Source organism: Bos mutus, chromosome 2 (assembly GCF_027580195.1).
Source record: "Bos mutus isolate GX-2022 chromosome 2, NWIPB_WYAK_1.1, whole genome shotgun sequence".
In the NCBI taxonomy this organism is placed as follows: Eukaryota; Metazoa; Chordata; class Mammalia; order Artiodactyla; family Bovidae; genus Bos; species Bos mutus.
Window position 1 is genome coordinate 42,401,317 of NC_091618.1, and position 20,105 is coordinate 42,421,421.

General features: G+C 38.9%; 1 protein-coding gene across 1 annotated transcript in view; it reads right to left on the reverse strand.

Moving 5' to 3' along the window:
- Nucleotides 1-20,105, reverse strand: part of PARD3B (par-3 family cell polarity regulator beta) — a 1,148,960-nt gene that overhangs the window by 498,447 nt on the left and 630,408 nt on the right. Inside the window, exons 7-10 of the mRNA XM_070387813.1 lie at nt 16,679-16,804; nt 13,998-14,356; nt 11,213-11,352; nt 9,990-10,118 (exon numbers count right to left, since the gene is read on the reverse strand). Of these exons, the coding sequence (XP_070243914.1) occupies nt 9,990-10,118; nt 11,213-11,352; nt 13,998-14,356; nt 16,679-16,804 (754 nt within the window). The remainder of the gene's footprint in view (nt 1-9,989; nt 10,119-11,212; nt 11,353-13,997; nt 14,357-16,678; nt 16,805-20,105) is intronic.

The window sequence follows — 20,105 nt, forward strand, 5'->3', positions numbered from 1 at the left end:
TGATTTTCACAAACAAACATCTTTTGGTAAGGAGAAATATCTCTATGACTCATTTTCTGCCATCTTTAAAATGAAATGAATGGGAACAGCTAAGCATGGTGGCTTTGTGACAGGACGTGAGGATCACTTTCTTAGGAGCTTTGTAAAGTCTGACCTGTGTTCAACACAGCAGAATGGGGATGGTAGAGTATGGCCCACGACACCTTCCCTGTAGCATTTCACGCTGGAGATAAAGTTTGTTCTTGTTCAGTCCCTAAGTCATGTCCAACTCTTTGTGACCCCCTGAACTGCAGCACACCAGGCTTCCCTGTCCTTCACTGTTTCCCAGAGTTTGTTCAAACTCATGTCCATTGAGTCGGTAAAGCCATCCAACCATCTCATCCTCTGTCATCCCCTTCTCCTCCTGCCTTCAATCTTTCCCAGCATCAGGGTCTTTTCCAGTGAGTCAACTCTTCACATCAGGTGGCCAAAGTACTGGAGCTTCAGCTTCATCAGGAGTCCTTCCAATGAATATGCAAGATTGATTTCCTTTAGGATTGACTGGTTTGATTTCCTTGCAGTCCAAGGGACTCTCAAGAGTCATCTCCAGCACCACAATTTGAAAGCATCAGTTCTTCATTGTTCAGCCTTCTTTATGGTCCAACTCTCACATCTGTACATGACTACTGGAAAAACCACAGCATTGACTAAAGGGGCCTTTGTCGGCAAAGTGATGTCTCTGCTTTTTAATACACTGGCTAGGTTTGCCATAGCTTTTCTTCCAAGGAGCAAGTGTCTTTTAATTTTTAGGCTGCAGTCACCATCCACAGTGGTTCTGGAGCCCCCCCAAAATAAAGCTGTCACTGTTTCCACTTTTTACCTATCTTGAGGAGGATCTAAAGAGTCTCTTGATGAGGGTGGAAGAGGAAAGTGAAAAAGCTATTTTAAAAACCAACATTCAAAAAACTAAGATCATGGTATCCGGTCCCATCACTTCATGGCAAATAGATGGGGAAAACCAAGTGTAACTGCAAACAAGTGTCAATAACCCAATCTTCTAAGCTTCTCTAAAAGTACTTCCCTTTGGTATCTGTCTAAATCTACAAGTTACAAGATGGCACATAACACATTTTGAGCACAATCAAATTGAGTGTGGAAATTTTAGAGCACAATCGAGTTGGGCCTGAAAAAGTCAAGCACAATTGAGTTTGCCTAAATGGATCAGGTGTAATTGAGTTGAGTAACTGGATTGCGCTGAGCACTGGCCCTTTGCCAAAATGAGGGGCATGTGGCCAAAGGGACGCAACTCAATTGGGCCTGAAATTTTCATTGAATACTTTTCACAGAGCAAGAAATTGTTTGTAGAATAAAAAAAATTAAGTTGAAAATGTGATTATTGGAGCTAGTCAGCTATGGGTACTAAGTCATCCTACAGGCCTTATAACTCTTTATGACTAATGGTTTTCAAATTTGAGGGGGCATCGGAACCATCTGGAGTGTATGGTAAAATCCATCTTTGGGCTCCACCCCTAGAGTTTCTGATTTCTTAAGTCTTCAGGGAGCCTGAGAATTTGCATGTTTAACAAATTCTCAGGTGGTGCTACACTGCTGGTCTGAGACCATGCTTTGAGGACCACTGTTCTAACAAGTTATGGTAGCCAAGACTGAAACATTTTGAAGGTGCTTTAAACTACATTAATATTTCAAAAATGACTTTAATATTTTAAAATAAAATATACTGCTACTTATTTTTATATGCCTTTACAAATAAACTGTACAACTAGATCAGGCAGATGTCTTCATGATCATTTAAACGACCTAAACTGTCACTTACATTTAATACTATCCCTACCCCCATTGTCTTATGTGTAGTTAGAAGTTGCTAGAGCTCTGATGTCTAGGGAAATCACTGAATATTTTTTTTTTTTGGTTTAAAATGACTGTAGTAGGATGGATAATGCATGAAATACAGATTAGGTATAGATTAGGGGTAATAGCTCTTTCAGTGATACCTTTTCTAGCTTTCTATATCATCTATTTTAATAATGCGTAGCTTTCAGTTATTCAGTCAACAAATATTTACTGAGCACACAGTGTCCACCAGACACAGGAAATAACAACAGGAGTCAACATTATTGGACTGTGTGTTAGCATCTATGTTCAACTAATTCTCATAACAACCCTACAAAGTGGGTGCTATCATTGTCCTTATTTAACAAATGAAGAAATTAAGGCACTGAGAGATTAAGATTGTGAGAGAGGGGTTCACATTGAGGCCATGAGACCCCCAAACCTGGACTCTTAATTGCTATTTGTTCTTAAGGTGATTCAGAGACATGGTAAGGGGAGTTCTGAATATAAACGCAAACCTAACTGGAGCCCCATATCCCAGACTTAGGGGGTTCAAGCAGGTTCTGTTAAGTAAATATCTTAAGGAATTGAATGGTGAAAGAGAAGGGAAGGGGTGTTCTAAGCAGAGGGGAGTCTCACAGGAAATATTTGGCATGGAGAGGGCTCTGGTAACATCTTAAACAAGTGAAAAAAAGCCTGGCATGGCTCGAGAGTAGAGAGAAGGAAAAACAGTGACAATTCATAGATCAGCTTGGGAGGCATAAGAGGAATACAATTCTAGGCCAAAAATAATTGTTTCTTCTCCAAACCTGTTTATATATCTTCTATTTCTAGCCACCCAAATTCAAAACTTGGGAGTTTCTGATATACCTCATTCTATTAACCCAACGTCTATCAGATGCCAAAGCCGAAGTTTTCTATCTCCATTCCCAATGACTGGGGTGTCCTAACTGTGCACTTAATTATCTCTCATTGAGATGAGCAATGCTGATAACAAGTAACATTTGCTGAATCCCATTGCATGTGCCTGGTTCTAAGTACTACATACGTATCTCATTTAATGCTAATAGACAATCTCTTAAGTAGATATTAATCTGATCCCCATTTTTTTAATGAGGAGTGGGAGCACAGGGAAGTAACTTACCCAAGGCCACTCAGTCAATCAGGATCCAACCCAGGAATGGCTAGTATCAGATCCCAAGCTCCTAACCATCACATTCTAGTGAACTGGAATAGCTTTAAGCAGGAATCTAATACCCCTTTGCCCCTTTCAAACACTGTTTCTCATGTTAGCTCCTTGATCAGTAATCTACTAGGGTGGGCTGTTTAGTATCTCCTTGATATATTCTGTATTTTTCAATCTCAGTATTTAAATTTGCTTTTTCCTTCTCTCTTGTGGCTCTGCATTTTGAAATCCTACTCAATCATCAAAATTCTTCTCAAGGACCATTATGTTTTTATAAGTTTTTTTGGTCCCCAACTTTGAATCCAAACCCTTCAGTTGTATAATTTGATGAACCCACTCTTTTTTTTCTTTATGGGCTAGACCCTTTTTGAAGACAGGAACACATTTTATTGACTTTGAAGTTCATCTTTCAGAGTCTGGACTACTGGTTGAGTGGAAATGCAGGAAGAAGTAAACAGAAATTACTGCAGAAAGAGGCAGAAATGGAGACTGTGTCTTAGCCAGGACTCCATCTGAAGTCAGAGAACCAAGTTACTTGGAGAATCTATAAAATATAGCAATGCATTTTGGTTTCTGTGTAATTATTTAAATTCTAAAACATAACTCATGCACTTTGGTTTGGGTAGAAAAATCATTCTGAAACCATCCTTCAATTTCTGCTCCTTTTCCACAAATAACCACTATAATATTCATTCTTCCTTAAGTACCTTGGTTAATTAAGCATGGGGTCATTTTGAATCAAATAGCCAAAGGGAAATAAAATAATGTATCAGTTAAATGAGGTTCATCTAAAATTTCAAACTAAAATTCTTATATGATTCATGACGTTAAATAATTTGACATTTGAGATATGAAGTTTTTACTTAGGAAGAAGGACCATGAAGAAGTTTAGGCCATGTGTCATTTGAGAAGGTAGATACAGGGACTGGTAGATACTGTAGTGTTGGAATTTCAGCAGCTATTCGGGGAGCCTCCACATATGCCTGCATCATTTTTTTTTCTCAGCAAAAGCAATGTTCCTAAGTGAAGGTCAGATCAGCATGACAAACATGGCTAACTTTGGGATCTCAATCATTCCAAGCAGGAGCAACTCGCTTGCTTGAAATACAATTAATCCCCCTTGCAGAGGCCAGCGCTTAATAGCAGGCAAACTTGGCAGGTAGAAATTATAAATACATTTGAAATTTTCTCAGCTTGTTTTACCCACCAGGAGTTGCTGTGATTTTCAGGATAATTTAAAGATAAGGCAGCAGGTCAGAACATGAAATGTTAAAGAGGTTAACAATGAAATGGCAGAATAGTTCTTTTCCCCCAGTAAATGAAACGAGACAGCCACATACCTGATACATACATGGCAAATAAGCCAATGCCTCTTTCTCTGAAGTCCTTAAAAATAAAGTCAAGGAATACACAAAAAACTTTTCATTTTCAGGATTTTTTCTAAATGGAATATTAGCTTTATTTGACACTTGGCAAAAGACAAAAAGAATTTCAGGTATCAAGAATGGAAAAAAATTTGTAGACCATGTCTCTCACAGAACAGACCAAACGAACCACTGAATAAGTAGCACAGTTTTCAAGTACGATCACAAACACAGCAGATTTACCTTCTGATTCTATTACCAATACTAATCTCAAAGTCCCTTTGGCAAAAATGTTCCTCGTGTGAACATTTCTTTAATAAACTCTCACCCAGTAAGAGGATGAGAACATCAAAGGATCTTCTGGACTAGGATTCTACCAAGATCACCTTTGAAGTACAGTTCTTTTGGTAAAGATACTAGAGAGAGCTAAATAGTGATGATGCTATTATATAAATTCCCTTCATTTGCTTTTCAACCCAGCCTGTGGCAGTTGGAAAGTTGGCTAAATGTGCCATCATACTTGTGATACTGACCAAATTGCTCAGGAAGGAAGGCTTGGACCAGCAAACACAGGAATTCAGCACTGTTCTCTTATGTGGCAAGTCAGGAGAAATGACCAGGAAATGAATGCTGGGGCCTTTGGAATGACAGAGGGTCACATCTGAGAGACCATCCTATATTGGGCCTTCCTGTGGAACTGCTGACCACACGCTCCCTTGGCGGTGAGAGTTAAGACTTCACAGGAAGTTAATGATAACAAGGAAGTAAGGAAGATTTAACTGTCAGAAAACAGGCAGAGCAGTGCTGTTAAGAGGGTACAGAGCTCACGAAATAGCACAGCTTAACAAAAGCGAGAGGACAGTTTCTCAGAACAGGAAACCAATAAACAGTTTGTTTTCTTCAAAGGAGACAGAATCAGACAAAAGCAGGAAGTGCTGTCCTTCCTTCATCCTGCCAGGTTTTTAATGGAAAGTCAAGTGGGTGCATCATTCAAAATAAGGGAGAAGAGACTGAAATGATACCACCTTTGCTTTTTTTCTGAAAGAGAAACACAAAGATGCATCACATCACACGCTCTTCATTCTGTGCTTTCGAAGAGTCCAATTCCACACTCTGAATATTTCCCACTGAAAGAGCCCCATGCATGCCACACGTGACTGCTTTATAAACTTCCTGCAGAGTTCCTGCTATTTAGCATTCAAGACAGGTATTTGGGCTGGAAAAATAATATTATTCCATATTTTTCCAAAACAAAGATTCTGGGTCCCCATTACTTAAGTAAGCCTCAAAGGCGCTTGCTTTGCTGTGGTTACATATTCCACATATTTGGATAGTTAGAAGTCATATAATTTTTAAAAAGACTATTTGCCAGGGGATTCCAAGAGAATGGATACTAACCACATGCCCTCCAAATTTTGTGTAACACGGAAAAGGATGAGAACACAGAATTTATTTTCACTCATTATCTCATAGTTGCACAATAAAGTTAATATGCTCCCTGGTGGGCTTGGGCTACGATATCATTTTCTGGAATAGAAATCCAATTTCACGAAATTATATTAAATAAGAGTGAAAGAATATGTACAGGCTGCCTGGCTTGTAAATTTGGTTGGTTATACAAGTTTTGTCTGTAATTCAGTATTTTGCACCAGAGTACATTTTAAAACAATGAAGAAGAAAACAATGTTCAAAGTAGTTGTTAGTCCCGGTAAGCCTGCCCAAATCTATTTACCCCATAATACCTATATAGTACTGTGTTTACAATACTACAGAAGTGGTAATGTACTAGAAGAAATAAACATCGCTAACACACTGAGTATTGTGTGTATCTTTCAGCTCCCTTTAGTCCAAAAATTCTATTATTCCATTTGCTAACTTCTAGATATAAGTGTGTTTGACTAAATTTGACTAATGTGTTTGACTAAACTAAAAATGTTTTCAGAGTTCCAAACTGGACTAAGATCAACATCCTTTTCCCCCTTATTGGGACGGGGAGAGTAGGGGTTTGAGGGATGGGGAGAGCTTCTAGGAAGAAGGAATTAGTGCATTTGGGAATTCTAATGGACATATGGGAAAAGGGTATAAAGAACTGTTCAATTGGGAATGAGGGGACTCATTAGGGCTTGAGTTTCTAGTTGGAATTCTGCTGTTGGGTTCTTCTTCATGCCTATGGACTGCCTGAGATATTTCTCTTTACATTCAGGATTTTAGTCCTCCCAGGACCATAGCTCATCAGAATACAGAGTCAAAAGTTCCTTCCTTGTTCTCCTATCCCTTAAACAAGTATATAGTCCTACTGAGGTTTTTGTTTTGTTTTGTTTTGAGTTTTTATCACCAGCAACCAAAAATTGAACAAGAAGTATAAGGGCTTCCTGCTATATATCCATGCTGCCTCCTTTGGCCTGTCTGACTCTTTGTGACCCTGTGGGCTGGGGTCTGCCAGGTTCCTCTGTCCAGGAGATTTTCCAGGCAAGAATATCAGAGTGGATTGCCCTTTACTCCTCCAGCAGATACTCCTGACCCAGGGATTGACCAGTCTCCTGTTTGCAGGCAGACTCTTTACCACTTGAGCTGTCAGGGAAGCCCCTTTTTATATTGTTCCCTTTCACTCTGACCCTTCTAGAAAAAAGATCAAGGTCTTTGGATAAATAAAAGATGGAAGAAAAAAATCTATCTGGATTTAGATTTAAAAAGTCTGCTGCTGCTGCTAAGTCGCTTCAGTCATGTCCGACTCTGTGCGACCCCATAGACGGCAGCCCACCAGGTTCCCCCGTCCCTGGGATTCTCCAGGCAAAAACACTGGAGTGGGTTGCCATTTCCTTCTCCAATGCATGAAAGTGAAAAATGAAAGTGAAGTCGCTCAGTCGTGTCCGACTCCTAGCGACCCCATGGACTGCAGCCCACCAGGCTCCTCCGTCCATGGGATTTCCCAGGCAAGACTTCAAATTTTGACAGCATATCTCTTTAGGAACTGTAAGGCGCTTCAGTGAGATGAGGCAGAAACTCAAGATTCTGCCTTCCAAAGTGGCTGGGTCAACTAGCAGAAAGGAGATGGTAAGTGCATCTACCCTTCCCTATTTTATCATGGATCTTCTCAAAGCATACAATAGGATACAAGGAAAAACGGGTAAGATGATGGGAAAGAGAAGGAAGATCAAAAAGAAATTCTATGGTACAGGAACATAGAAAGAAGAGGTGCCTTTGGCTAGTACTAAGGAGGGTTAATATATGAGCATTGGTTCAGGAAGGCTGTCTATTCAAACTTGTATTTAAACACATGTAACAGAATATTCGGAGAAGGCAATGGCAACCTACTCCAGTACTCTTGCCTGGAAAATCCCATGGGCGGAGGAGCCAGGTAGGCTGCAGTCCATGGGGTCGCTAAGAGTCAGACACGACTGAGTGACTTCACTTTCATTTTTCACTTTCATGCACTGCAGGAGGAAATGGCAACCCACTCCAGTGGTTTTGCCTGGAGAATCCCAGGGACGGGGGAGCCTGGTGGGCTGCCGTCTATGGGGTCGCATAGGGTCGGACACGACTGAAGCAACTTAGCAGCAGCAGCAGCAACACAATATTAGACCCAGAGTAGGTGTCTTAGACATTGTCTAGTCTTATCATCTTACCAATGGGAGAACTGTTTCTAGAGCATCTTTGACAGATGGTGAGGCAGGTTCTGTTTCAGTATGCTAAATAATCTATTTCCTTCTTGGACAGCTCTAACAGCTAGAAAGCGCTTGTAATGTTATCACTTCCAGCCATTTATTTTGGAACAGGCTCACAAAGGGCAGGAAATTAGTCTTAATTATTATTTTTTTATCCCCAGAACCTTCAAATTAGTGCACAATGCATGCTCAACAATTTGTTTTTTGGATTAATAGGTAAGTAAATTAATGGACATAAACTATCTGAAGCAACAGGTTAAAATTTACTTTCTAATCTGTATAATAATTCTTTATATATGTGATAGCAATTATCAGTACTAAATTTTTTTTTTCAAGTTAACTATACTTAGTTCTTAGTTCAGTCGCTCAGTCATGTCTCACTCTTTGCAACCCCATGAATCGCAGCACGCCAGGCCTCCCTGTCCATCACCAACTCCTGGAGTTCACTCAGACTCACAACCATGGAGTCAGTGATGCCATCCAGCCATCTCATCCTCTGTCGTCCCCTTCTCCTCCTGCCCCCAGTCCCTCCCAGCATCAGAGTCTTTTCCAATGAGTCAACTCTTCACATGAGGTGGCCAAAGTACTGGAGTTTCAGCTTTAGCATCATTCCTTCCAAAGAAATCCCAGGGCTGATCTCCTTCAGAATGGACTGGTTGGATCTCCTTGCAGTCCAAGAGACTCTCAAGAGTCTTCTCCAACACCACAGTTCAAAAGCATCAATTCTTTGGCGTTCAGCCTTCTTCACAGTCCAACTCTCACATCCATACATGACCACAGGAAAAACCATAGCCTTACTCAATTTTGTCAACTAACACTCACTGTTCTGATGATCTAACTCAAGGAAAACCTATCATATTACCCATATGTGCCTTTGCCATTTCTTACATAGATTCAAAGAAAATAAAAATTAAAAGATAATTAAAATTCCTTTTTCTCATATCTATTCTTCTTTACTATTAGTCATAAAAATCCTCTGAATTTTCTAAATCATCCTTAAATATTTCAACAATAAATATTATGTGTCAGTAGTAAAAAAAAAAACGAGAAAATGAAAATCTGGCATAATGCACTGACAATCTGGGTGCATCTCCTTCCAGATATTTTATAAAGATTCTTAATGTTATTGTCATACTGTATATATCACTTCATGCCGAACTTTTTACTTAATATATCCTGTACATTCTCTCATATTCTTATTAATTCTTCACAGAGATGATTTAAGTACTTATTATATTTCATTGGAAAGCTATCTAGTTATTTATTTAACCAATACCTCCTGGTCATACTGTGCTCAATATATCACTGCAATAAATAGGACTGGAGAAAAAAAATCAATGTAGAAGAATTTTTCCCACATCTTTGATGATTAGTTTAGGACAAATTACTAAAATTGTAGTTACTAGGTCAAAGGATACACGTTTTTAATAAGACTTGAAGTTCTCTTTCTTGAGACGTCTTTCCCAGGCTTCAAGATGAAGTTAATTCCCTTGTAAGGTATTACTGTAGCACTCTGCAACTTGCTTTCATAATCTTCATCACCATTTAAAATATTTGGTTATATTTTAATTTCCCTTTGGACTGCAAACTGCACTGAGGTAGGAGCATGAACATTTCTGCTGATGGTGTTTTGCATGGGGCCTAGGCCATAGCATATACTCAATGTGCATTTTATTAAGTTGAATATTGTTAAATTGCTTCCTTGAAGTGTGTTTTCATATTCATATATTTGAAGCACTGTTTGCATTTACCCATCTTGCTGCATCATCTTTCTAAAACAGTGATACTCCAAATGGGGCAAAACTCTCTGTGTGATTCACTCTTTTTTTTCCCCCCCAACAAATTAAGCCTATGACTTAGAACTCATTTCTCAGCTATTATGAATTCAGTAAGTGTATGATGTGCTTTGCTGAAAACTCAGTATGACTGTGATCTGAACATTACCAGCTCTCGGGGTAGGAAAGTTCCTTCTTGGCGGGCTATGACCAGCGATGCAGTCTCTCCCTGCTTAGTGCTCCTCAGCATGGCCACAAGCTCTTCCTGAGTTCGTCCAGTGACATCTCTGCCATTGACCTAATGCAGACAAGCATATAAGCAGCCAAGTTACAACACTGCCAGCCTGTCCGCCCTAGATGGTTTTTGAAAGCATGCAGCAAATGGGCTCTCATGATCAAGGAAATTCTGGGAAGCTGAAAACTGAGTATGCGAGTCCAAACCAATCATGTTTATGATACTAGCAATATGCCAGCCATCATTACTATGGCACTGGACAGTCTCAGACATTCAGTAATTGGCATCGGCAGTTTTTCCCTAAGACATCACATTCTTAGAGAAGACAAATCAAACTGACAGATACCAGAGAATCATTCCTCAAGTAGGGAGTAAGCTGATTTCAAATGCTTAACTGGTACCGTTCTCCACTGAATATAAACAGGAGAAATGGATTTTTATCACATGGTCAATTCTTGCAGACATGAGTTTTTGTTATAATTCTACAGTGTTCTCTATGTTAGAAAGTTATGGTAACTAGGTTACCATACATTATTGGAGATTCTAATTTGGGGCTACATTAATCATTTGAACCATTTTCTTTCATGATCTAGAACTATAACAAAGCTCTGGTGTTGCTTCCATGCCATGGGCAAGTTAAACCGAACCAGTTTCCATGAAGATGATTTCTTGAAAGGTAAATTGACAATATATGTAGACAAGAAGATAATACTATTAAACAAAAATAAATGGAAAAAAGAAAGCCTCTTCCTTTGAGTATCCCAAATACTTCTCCATATGCATAGACTGAACTAACACCAACTGGCCCATTCTTAGAGAAGTTTAAAGAAACTATTACAAGCACTTAAGTGCAACTTTGCAATTCTTAGCTCTAACTGAATATATGATGAACTGATGGATATGACTCAAATTCCCCAGGAACTCTAAGAGGTGGAAGTAAAAAAGAGGAGATAGGAAAAACTTTTCAATATTTGACTCCATATCACTGCCCTTATTGAGGACTTACAAAGTTAGCTATTGATTAACCAGTTTTCTAATTAAAGTCCTTATCTTGTCTACAAGTACACTTTTCAATATAATTAATTCAAAATTTAATAAATTTCATTTACTTAAACACAAAGAAATATTTTATTGAAGATATTCATTCTAATTCTTACCTCCAAAATTCTGTCCCCTGATTGCAGACGGCCATCTTTTATCGCTGCTCCCTTTGGTAAAATGTTTTTTACAAAAATGGGACCCGGACCATGTATGGAAGAATCTCTGGTAACCACAGTGAAACCAAGTCCTTCAGGCCCTAATGTATAAGACCAAGAAAATGCATGATCACCTTCAGCTGGAGAAATATTATATTCAGTCTTATAAGTTAAACCAACCTAATTTAGACTAACATAGAAAAAGTGAAATACTGACATTCTATCAAATATCTTAAATATGCTTGAGTTTCTAGTTTTAAATACAGATTACAGTTCTTGACAGGCCATGATTATATTACCATGAATTTAGGGCCAGGGTAGATGTGTAACACTTGCTTTTATTAAGGTCTTACAAGAAATGCCACATGTTATCCATACACCTGGGGGACTGACTTCTTAATAAACCGTAACCTGACTTCACACTTTCCTGAGAAGCAAGAGGCCATCTGACATGTTGGCTTTCAATCAACTAGCCAGCCCATGGCTCTCTCCCCACCTGCATCTCCATTTCTGTGTACTTCATCACATCGCCACACCACTGGTTCCTGCTACTCCTGTTCTGTTCTCTTACACGGCCAATCTCTTTTGAGTTTTGTTTTTTTACTCTGTGTGAATGCTTAGATTTTGTACTCTGTGACATGCTTAGATTTTTCTTTGCCCTAAAGAATCCTTACTTCAGTCCTACTGCTTCTTCACTCTTCCACTACCGATGACCTATCTGTGACCATATCAGTCATTTTTCCTATCCTGATCTTTCCCCTTCTCTAGCTTTGACACTTCTCACCAACCATTTTCTTGAAATTAACTCCCCTCTTGGTTTTCATATACTCATATACTTGGTTTTCTTTATACTTTCTATTTTTCTACATCTCTGATCACAACACATCTGTCACTCTTTCTCTTACCCACTGATGTCCTATGTAAACACAGATGTTCCCCAAGGATCTGGAACAACTTGTCCTCTAGACTCTGCCTTGCCTGGCTCCTGTCTCCAAACACCATCTCTCTACAGATGACACCGACATCTATTTGTTTGGCTCTAATCTCTCTGGTGTCAGTTTCCAGGCTATCACCAGCACTTTAAACTTCACTGCAAACTTCCTTCTCCATCCCAGATCCTGGCCTTTTACACTTAAAATTCTAACTTCTTGTAATGGCATCCCCATTGTGCAAGCCACCTTGGCTGAAAACCAACAATAACTGTAATTCCTTTCTCTTTCCATCTACACCCACTCAGTGATTTAGGCATAAATATTACACTGGGCACCCTTTACTGATCCCTTGTTATCTGTTCTCTCCTTTAGTATATCTTTTTGCTGTCAGATTAATCTTCTTAAAACACAGCTCTGGGATGTAATATCCTTTATTTTTGCATCCAAAGCTTTCTGATGGATTTTTAAGGTCATGTTCCATGTCTAACTTTTCTATCCTCAAAGCACTCAACCCCATGCCTTATACATAGCTGCATAATTTGTATGAAAAGTACAAGTGATGCATTTATATAAAAAGCCTAATTGTGTATCCTAGTCAATACATTTTCTTCCCAGTATAAAATTCTTATAGGAGGACAAAATTTTGACTAGAGGATCTTTCAGAATAATCTCTATATCCTGATTAAATGCATATGTTACATGCTTTAAATATATGTTAATATGTATTCAAAAACTACCTTGGGATCATTATATTTTCTATTAATTCCAACAGGAATCCATAAAATATTGGTTTCTTTTGAATGAAGTCCTAAAGATCCCAGTGGATTGCAGAAGGTTCAGTGGGTGAAGGGACTATGAGGAGGAGTCACAAAATAAAAGCACAGAAATACATAAATGTGTATGTGTGCATGTATAATACTGTATAAATATGTATGAACACACACAATCTAGTCATTGATCTGGGCTTGAAACGGATAAAAAAACTTTTAAAAAGATGAAAAAATAAAACGTTATATATGCTTTTGAAATTAAAAATATTTGAAACATTATTTGCATTGTTGAATTTGTGAAATCACTAATTACCCCGTATTTGCTGAGGAATAATTTTTGCTGGTATAAAACTATCTTAGAGAACCAGAAACAAAAATACGGGCTTTTCAGACTTGGACTAAAGGATGCTTCAAAAATCACTGAGTGAGTGAGTGAAAGTTGCTGAGTTGTGTCTGACTCTTTGTGACCCTACCGGAGTAGGTAGCCTTTCCCTTCTCCAGGGAATCTTCCCAACCCAGGGATCAAACCCAGGTCTCCTGCATTGCAGGAGGATTCTTTACCAGCTGAGCCACCAGGGAAGCCCAAGAATAGTGGAGTGGGTAGCCTATCCCTTCTCTAGCGGATCTTCCTGACCCAGGAATTGAACCGGGGACTCCTGCACTGCAGGTGAATTCTTTACCAACTGAGCTATCAGGGAAGCCTAATCTCACTCAAAACAGAGACGACTGAATTTCAGTGCCTATTTAGTCTAAGTTGTGATACAGTATCACTCTCCTCCTATCAAGTCTGTAATGGTTTTATTTCCCAGCATGTCTTTATCACTTTCTTGTTTCAAATAATCTATACTCTCCAGAAAAAAAAAAAAAAAAAAAAAGAAAAAAGACTACAATTTCAAGAAATTTAAGTTACTGCAGTATACACTTCAATTTATTCTTTGATTCAATTAAATGAAAGAATTAACAAAATTAGCCTTAATGTATTTCTCTTAACCAATTTTACATGTTACAATAATAGAATGCTATTAAGCATAATTTAATAATTACCTTTCTTTAGGTCAATCTTAATTTTCTTTGCATTCTTCTTGCTGCCAAACCCCATGAGTGGGGAGAGTGAGGGAGAGGATGGTTTTCTACCTAGTCTTGGTACTCGGGGGCTCCTGCTCTGTTGCAGAGAAGTTGATGCATCTTCTTCAGGACTGCTTGTTCCTGTGAGATTTATTGTCTTTATTCCTGATTTTCCATGGACAGGAGGTGGCTCCTTTGTTCTCAACACGTGATCATTGTTGCCAAAAATGCTTAGAGGTCCAATGACTGCTTTTTCATACTGTTCCCGGTTCTGAGGTGGAAGCACGCGGAGGAGCACACTTGGAGATTTCATTGCCTGACGGAAGAGGTCCTGAGCCCTTGAAAGACAGTGAATGTATAGTGATCCTATGTCCCAGCATGCTGTCTAAAGCACCCAGAGTCACAGCTATGGGAGCAGCCCGGGAGCATACGCACAGGAGGTGCTCTCACTGTTACTACCAATATGACTTTGCTAACTAAGTGCTAGTTACCACGCATGCCCTGCTTATGAGGCGCCACTGCACTGGGCTATATGTGCATTAGCAACCTGCATGATGCTCTCTTTCAGTTTTTTTTTAAACAACGATGTTAGGTAGGTATGCTGCTGCTGCTGCTGCTAAGTCGTGTCAGTCGTGTCCGACTCTGTGTGACCCCATAGACGGCAGCCCACCAGGCTCCCCTGTCCCTGGGATTCTCCAGTCAAGAACACTAGAGTGGGTTGCCATTTCCTTCTCCAGTTAGGTAGGTATACTTAGGTCTTATTTTGCAAAATGAAGAAACTGAGGCTCAGAGAGATTAACTGGTCTAACGACCCACAGCTTTTAAGCATTTCTAAATCCGAAATTCTATCCAGAAGTGTTTATTGAACTCAACATAAAAGAAAGCTCTAATTTTAAATGGAAAGAAAAAAAATCTTTGATAGTGGTCATCAGATTAATATTTGGTTTCCTTTTAGGACTTTATTCTGTAGGACAGGTCTTTTCTAACGTGGGTTGTGTTCAAGAAGCTCAATTTTGACACAGACAGTTCTCCATGGTGACATTTAGTAGGTATGTTGATTGTGCCAAATATCACAGTGGACTGTCAACGCAAAATGCATACTTTCTGTTATTTATTTCACTAAAGAGTACCTGCATTTTTTACTTTCTTTGTTTTAGTACTTTGTGCTTTTCTTCAAATTTCCTACTACTTTTTCTTTCCTTCTTCCTATGCCTCCTTATACCTTATGACCAGGTAAAACCACAATCTTTCCCAGCTTTCTTATCAATGAGATGAAGGGCAATAGGGAATCTGGCTCAGTTGGGAGGCAGGAACTTTTTTGTTCTATTTCTCTTTCCTATTTCTTGAAACTCAGAAGTGATGGAGGGAACTCAAGCAATTACCTTGTGACCATGAGATAGCTTAAAGATAGTAGCCACATAAGAAGGATGGCCAAGCAGAAAGACGGAAGATGCCTAATTCACTGATGAAGGTGAGCCCTCCAAACTAAGTCTAGACTTCCACCTCCACACTTACTTGTCCTTAAAAAAGGTAAATTTTGTTTAAGATACCTTTAGTTCAGGTCTTTGTTACTAGCAGCCACACCAAATAAAAATTAATCACAATTCCAACTGCTATCTAAGCTCCTCCTCACCTTATTAATGAAGAGCTTACATTGCTAGTGGAGAAGGGAGAAGACTTCATACAGACAGCCCAACTCCTCTGGTAGATTTTTGACTAGGATTCAATTCCTAGTCCATATCGAAATTTTATAAGCCTTGATTTCCACCTCAGTAATACAGGGAGTAATGTCTGCCTTGCATTACTATTAAGTCTTGGTAAAAAGCACAGTGACATATAAAAATAACATCATTATTGATAATAATTATAATTTTGCCTATTCATTATTTTAAGAAATAGTCTCTAGAGGCTTCATTTTTTCCTACACTGAAGCAGCTAGTGCCCACTGCCACTCCGTCCACAACTACTCACCCTTTCTACCCAACATAATATTGGCAACTAATGGTCACAGAGAAGGCAGAGTTGTTTTTGTTTGGAAACAGTAGAGTTCGATGATTATTACTAAAGGGTATTAGTAATTAGTCCCTTATTCCATTGCAATGCCAATATACATTTTAAAAAGCATATGTACACTGCTGCATAGTCTAATTCTTAGGTATAAAGACCTATTCCTATAACATTTCACATGCAGAGAAATAATTTCTTGAGGGAGAGTATTTTACATTTTTTTTTCATTTGTTTCTATTATTCAGTGAGTCCTCATAAACATCTCTCACAGATATTTAGTTTAAGGAAGACTGCTGACACCAAGGAAGTTAATTAATAAGCCGAACTAACAGTCTGTGAAAAGAGTCATTAAATACCAGTCTAACTGACCCGTATCCCAAGAAAAACAAGCCGGTCTATCGATGTCACAGAAAAGACAGCTAGGCAGAAGGCTTGCTTCGTTCTATACTTTGTCTTTCTCCGGGCTGTCAGGGACTTGTGCAGGCCACTCCTGAGTATGCTCAAACACAGGATGCATTTGAAAATGGATGTTCTGGAGTCAAAGGAAACTAACCAGAAATTATACCTACAGTTTTGATCATAATGAGTACAGTAATGATTATAATAAGCATTTTAGGAAGCAATAAAGTAAAAAAAAGAAAAAAAATGCTTACTGAGCAAAGGTTTTGTCTACGAGGTCCACGTTGTTGATTTTTACAATACATTCATTTTCGTGAAACAGTCCCTCCCGTTTGGACCTGCTGTTTTCTTCAATGCCACGAATGAAGAGTCCTAGAATCCTGAATGCAACATTTAGATCGAAGAGAATGACTGAATAATAATATGCAAGTTGTTTCTCCACTTGCAACTGTTCAGAAGTGAGTACTAACTCCTCCTTATGAAAGAAATTATGCTTTACATCCAGGCAACTGTTTGCTATTTAAATCTTTAGTAAAACACAAAACAAAATCAGAAAAACACACCTACGCTCACAACTCACTAAAAGAAGAAACTACCCCCTAAGACAAATATACATAAACACCAACCCAGAGCACATTGATCAACAGATCCATTCCTCATGCTTTTACTAAACTTAGAAAAGGCTAGTGTCGCTTAGTGGAGTTGAGGACACACGGGATTCGTGGTTTAGAGAGGGCATCACAGAAGGGCTGACTGTAATAAGTAAGTTTGAGTTGGTGTCGAGGGAGCACTTGACATTTGATAACAGGAGAGGATTAGGTTTCACAATAGTCTTTTTGCAATCTTCCTACCTCTTTTAATTATATGCATTTTGAGAAGAAAACATTTAGCACAGACCACATTACTCAATTTAGAAAAAAGTTTGGTCCCATGTGTTCGAGTCACTGAATTAAATGTGTATTGAGTGTTCTCTACTCACTTTGGATGGAGGGATATGAAACAGGGCTATAGGACCAGGACGACAGCTCAGTACTGGCCTGGAGTGCAGGGGAAATTAAAAAAAAAAAAAAAAAATCTGGGGTTATCATAGGCCGAGTCTTCATAGAAGAATTTGGGAGGAAAGTAGGATATAAACTGGATCAGGAGAATGAATGGGATTTGGATCAGAGGAGACAGAGAACACATGGAGATGGGGTGACCGGGTGTGTCTGTGTAAGTGAAGCAGGATGGGAGCTCATGCTGGATGGGGAGGCCAGTGCCACGTGGAGGGGCCTTGAATGCTAGCTGATGGACTTATCTGATGAGGCTGGAGTAGTCCACACTTCTGAGACAGTGGCCAGATGAAAGCAGGAGTTTGGATAGAGTTGTCTAAAATTTCAACCAAGAAGAATCTGCATTCAGAGAGGATATCCCATGCCTATTGGTGCCTCACAGCTGTGACTTAAAATAGGAGGAAGGAAAAGGGAGTTGGAGAAAAAGAACAGGAGAAAAGAAAACTACAGCAATAACAAGAAAGAATTTTGTGTGTATATGTGTGTACCTGGATGCACCTATTACATACTGGTAGTATTTGAACTGATTTTGATATTTGGCAAAACTAATACAATTATGTAAAGTTTAAAAATAAAATAAAATAAAAAAAAATCCCTGTATTAAAAAAAAAAAGAAAAGAAAACTAAAAGAAACCAAACTTGTGTATATTTTAGCCATTTCTCATGTGAGGGATTTCCCTGTTCCTTGTGGCATGTAAGGGTCCCAGGTTTCTCAGGACAAGACAGATAACATCTTCCATGAGGAGTCTGCTAGATATAGCAAACCCCCAGCCTCTTCTTCCCTCATCCTCTTGTTTACCTAGTCATACTCTTCCATACACGTGTCTTACGTGCTATTACGTATTCCCTTTGCATTAAGTCAAATCTAAATAAAACATGAGCACATTTTATGTGTGAATAGTCAGGTCCGCCATGGAAAAAGAGGAGTCTTTAATGAAAATGGAGGAGGAAACCATCTTCCTGTTTGGAGTTGCCAAAGGGTGGGGCCTCTGCCTTCAGGAATTCAGTTCATCTGATGAGCCTGAATCATCTCAAGAAGGCCAGAGGAGAGGCAAATGCAGGGCTGTTTAGATTTCTACTGCAAAACAGTTAAATGAACACTGTGGGCTGATATATGAGAGAGCAAATAGTCACGCCATCTCCTACTGAGGGGAAGGCTCTGGGTCACAAGCCAAGCGTGTACTGGCGCTTCATTTCCGAATTCTAGTAGGTTAGTGAGCTAGTCATATTCTGTGTGGAGGAGAATAGGGGACAACACTACTATGTGATAAAGAATATGAGATTTAAATTAATATTTGTAAGGTACTAATCCCACCTTAATCTCATAACATAATATTAAGAATTGAACTATTTGACATGTCAAAAAAAAAAGGGGGGGGGGAGAAAGAAATAGAACAAAATAGTGTTTCTCTCCTAAATTAAACAACTCTCTAATAGTTCACATTCTGGATTTTTGTTATGGTGGATTCACAATAACACGATCCATTAGGAGGCTCACATGTGGTTATAAACTAGTTTATGTAAGCGATATTTTTTTAACAAGCATTCAAGTCTTCCTTTAATTTAATTCAGTACATCATCAGTCATGTAATGTTGCTCCCTAGGATTTAATTTCACATTTTGGGAGATGAATTAATTCTTTCAGGCCACTGGGTTGCAATTTAGCTGGCATATTACAGCTGGAGTATGCTATGTGAACCTCACTCATCTAAATAACCTAACTTTCCATGAAAAATTTATTGACAGAATAAGCCCAACTGTAAAACCCATGTGTCAGAGGTAATTTTGGTAAAATGTAAAACTGGCTGATTTTATTAGTTTGGTCCCTGGCAACGAACCACTCCTGCCTTCTTTATTCGATGGAAGGGGTGGATTCCCTCCAGTTTGATTTCATCCAGACCAGTATGAAAAGGCACAGAAGAGAGGCTCTCTTTTTCCTCTTTGTCCCTGATGGGTGGGCTGTGGGGCGCTATCTCCTTTGGGACCAAGGCCCTTTGAGACTTCAAAATTAACACTGCGGAAGAGTTACAGGCTGAAATGAACTAATTTGCATTAAGGACCACTGATAAGGAGGTTGAAGTTCACAGCCCAGCAGAATGAGAAGTGTAACAATTGCTTCTTGTGCTTCTAATGATCATGTAGGCACAAACCCGCCCACTGCTTGCCTCCTCCTTTCTCCCCACAGTATCACACCGCCTTGATCGCTCACCAGCTGAGACTTTTTACCTGAGCATATCTTCTCCTCACATTATAAGTCCCTCTTCATCCATTCCTTCCTTCTTCTGTTTCATATTTAGCTCTTTTTACTGTGAAGCAGGTATACTATGCTATCTTTATGTACTGACAATTAGATTTCATGCTTTAAATTCTAAAATAAAACTATATATATATATTTCTTTTTTTAATGAAATCAAGTTGCTTTTTACTTGCAGGGACTCTCGGTGTTTTTTCTTTTACATTTTTTTGTTTTTATTGCGCAAGCCAATTTTTCTCCATTTAAGCAGCATTCTGTATCCCAATGAATCCAACGAGGCCTTGTCTAGTATAACAGTCAGTGTGTTATACTCAGGGTGTTCTAACTTTGATTAGGGATCTTATTCTAAAACAGGTGTGGCTCTATTTTTGTAAA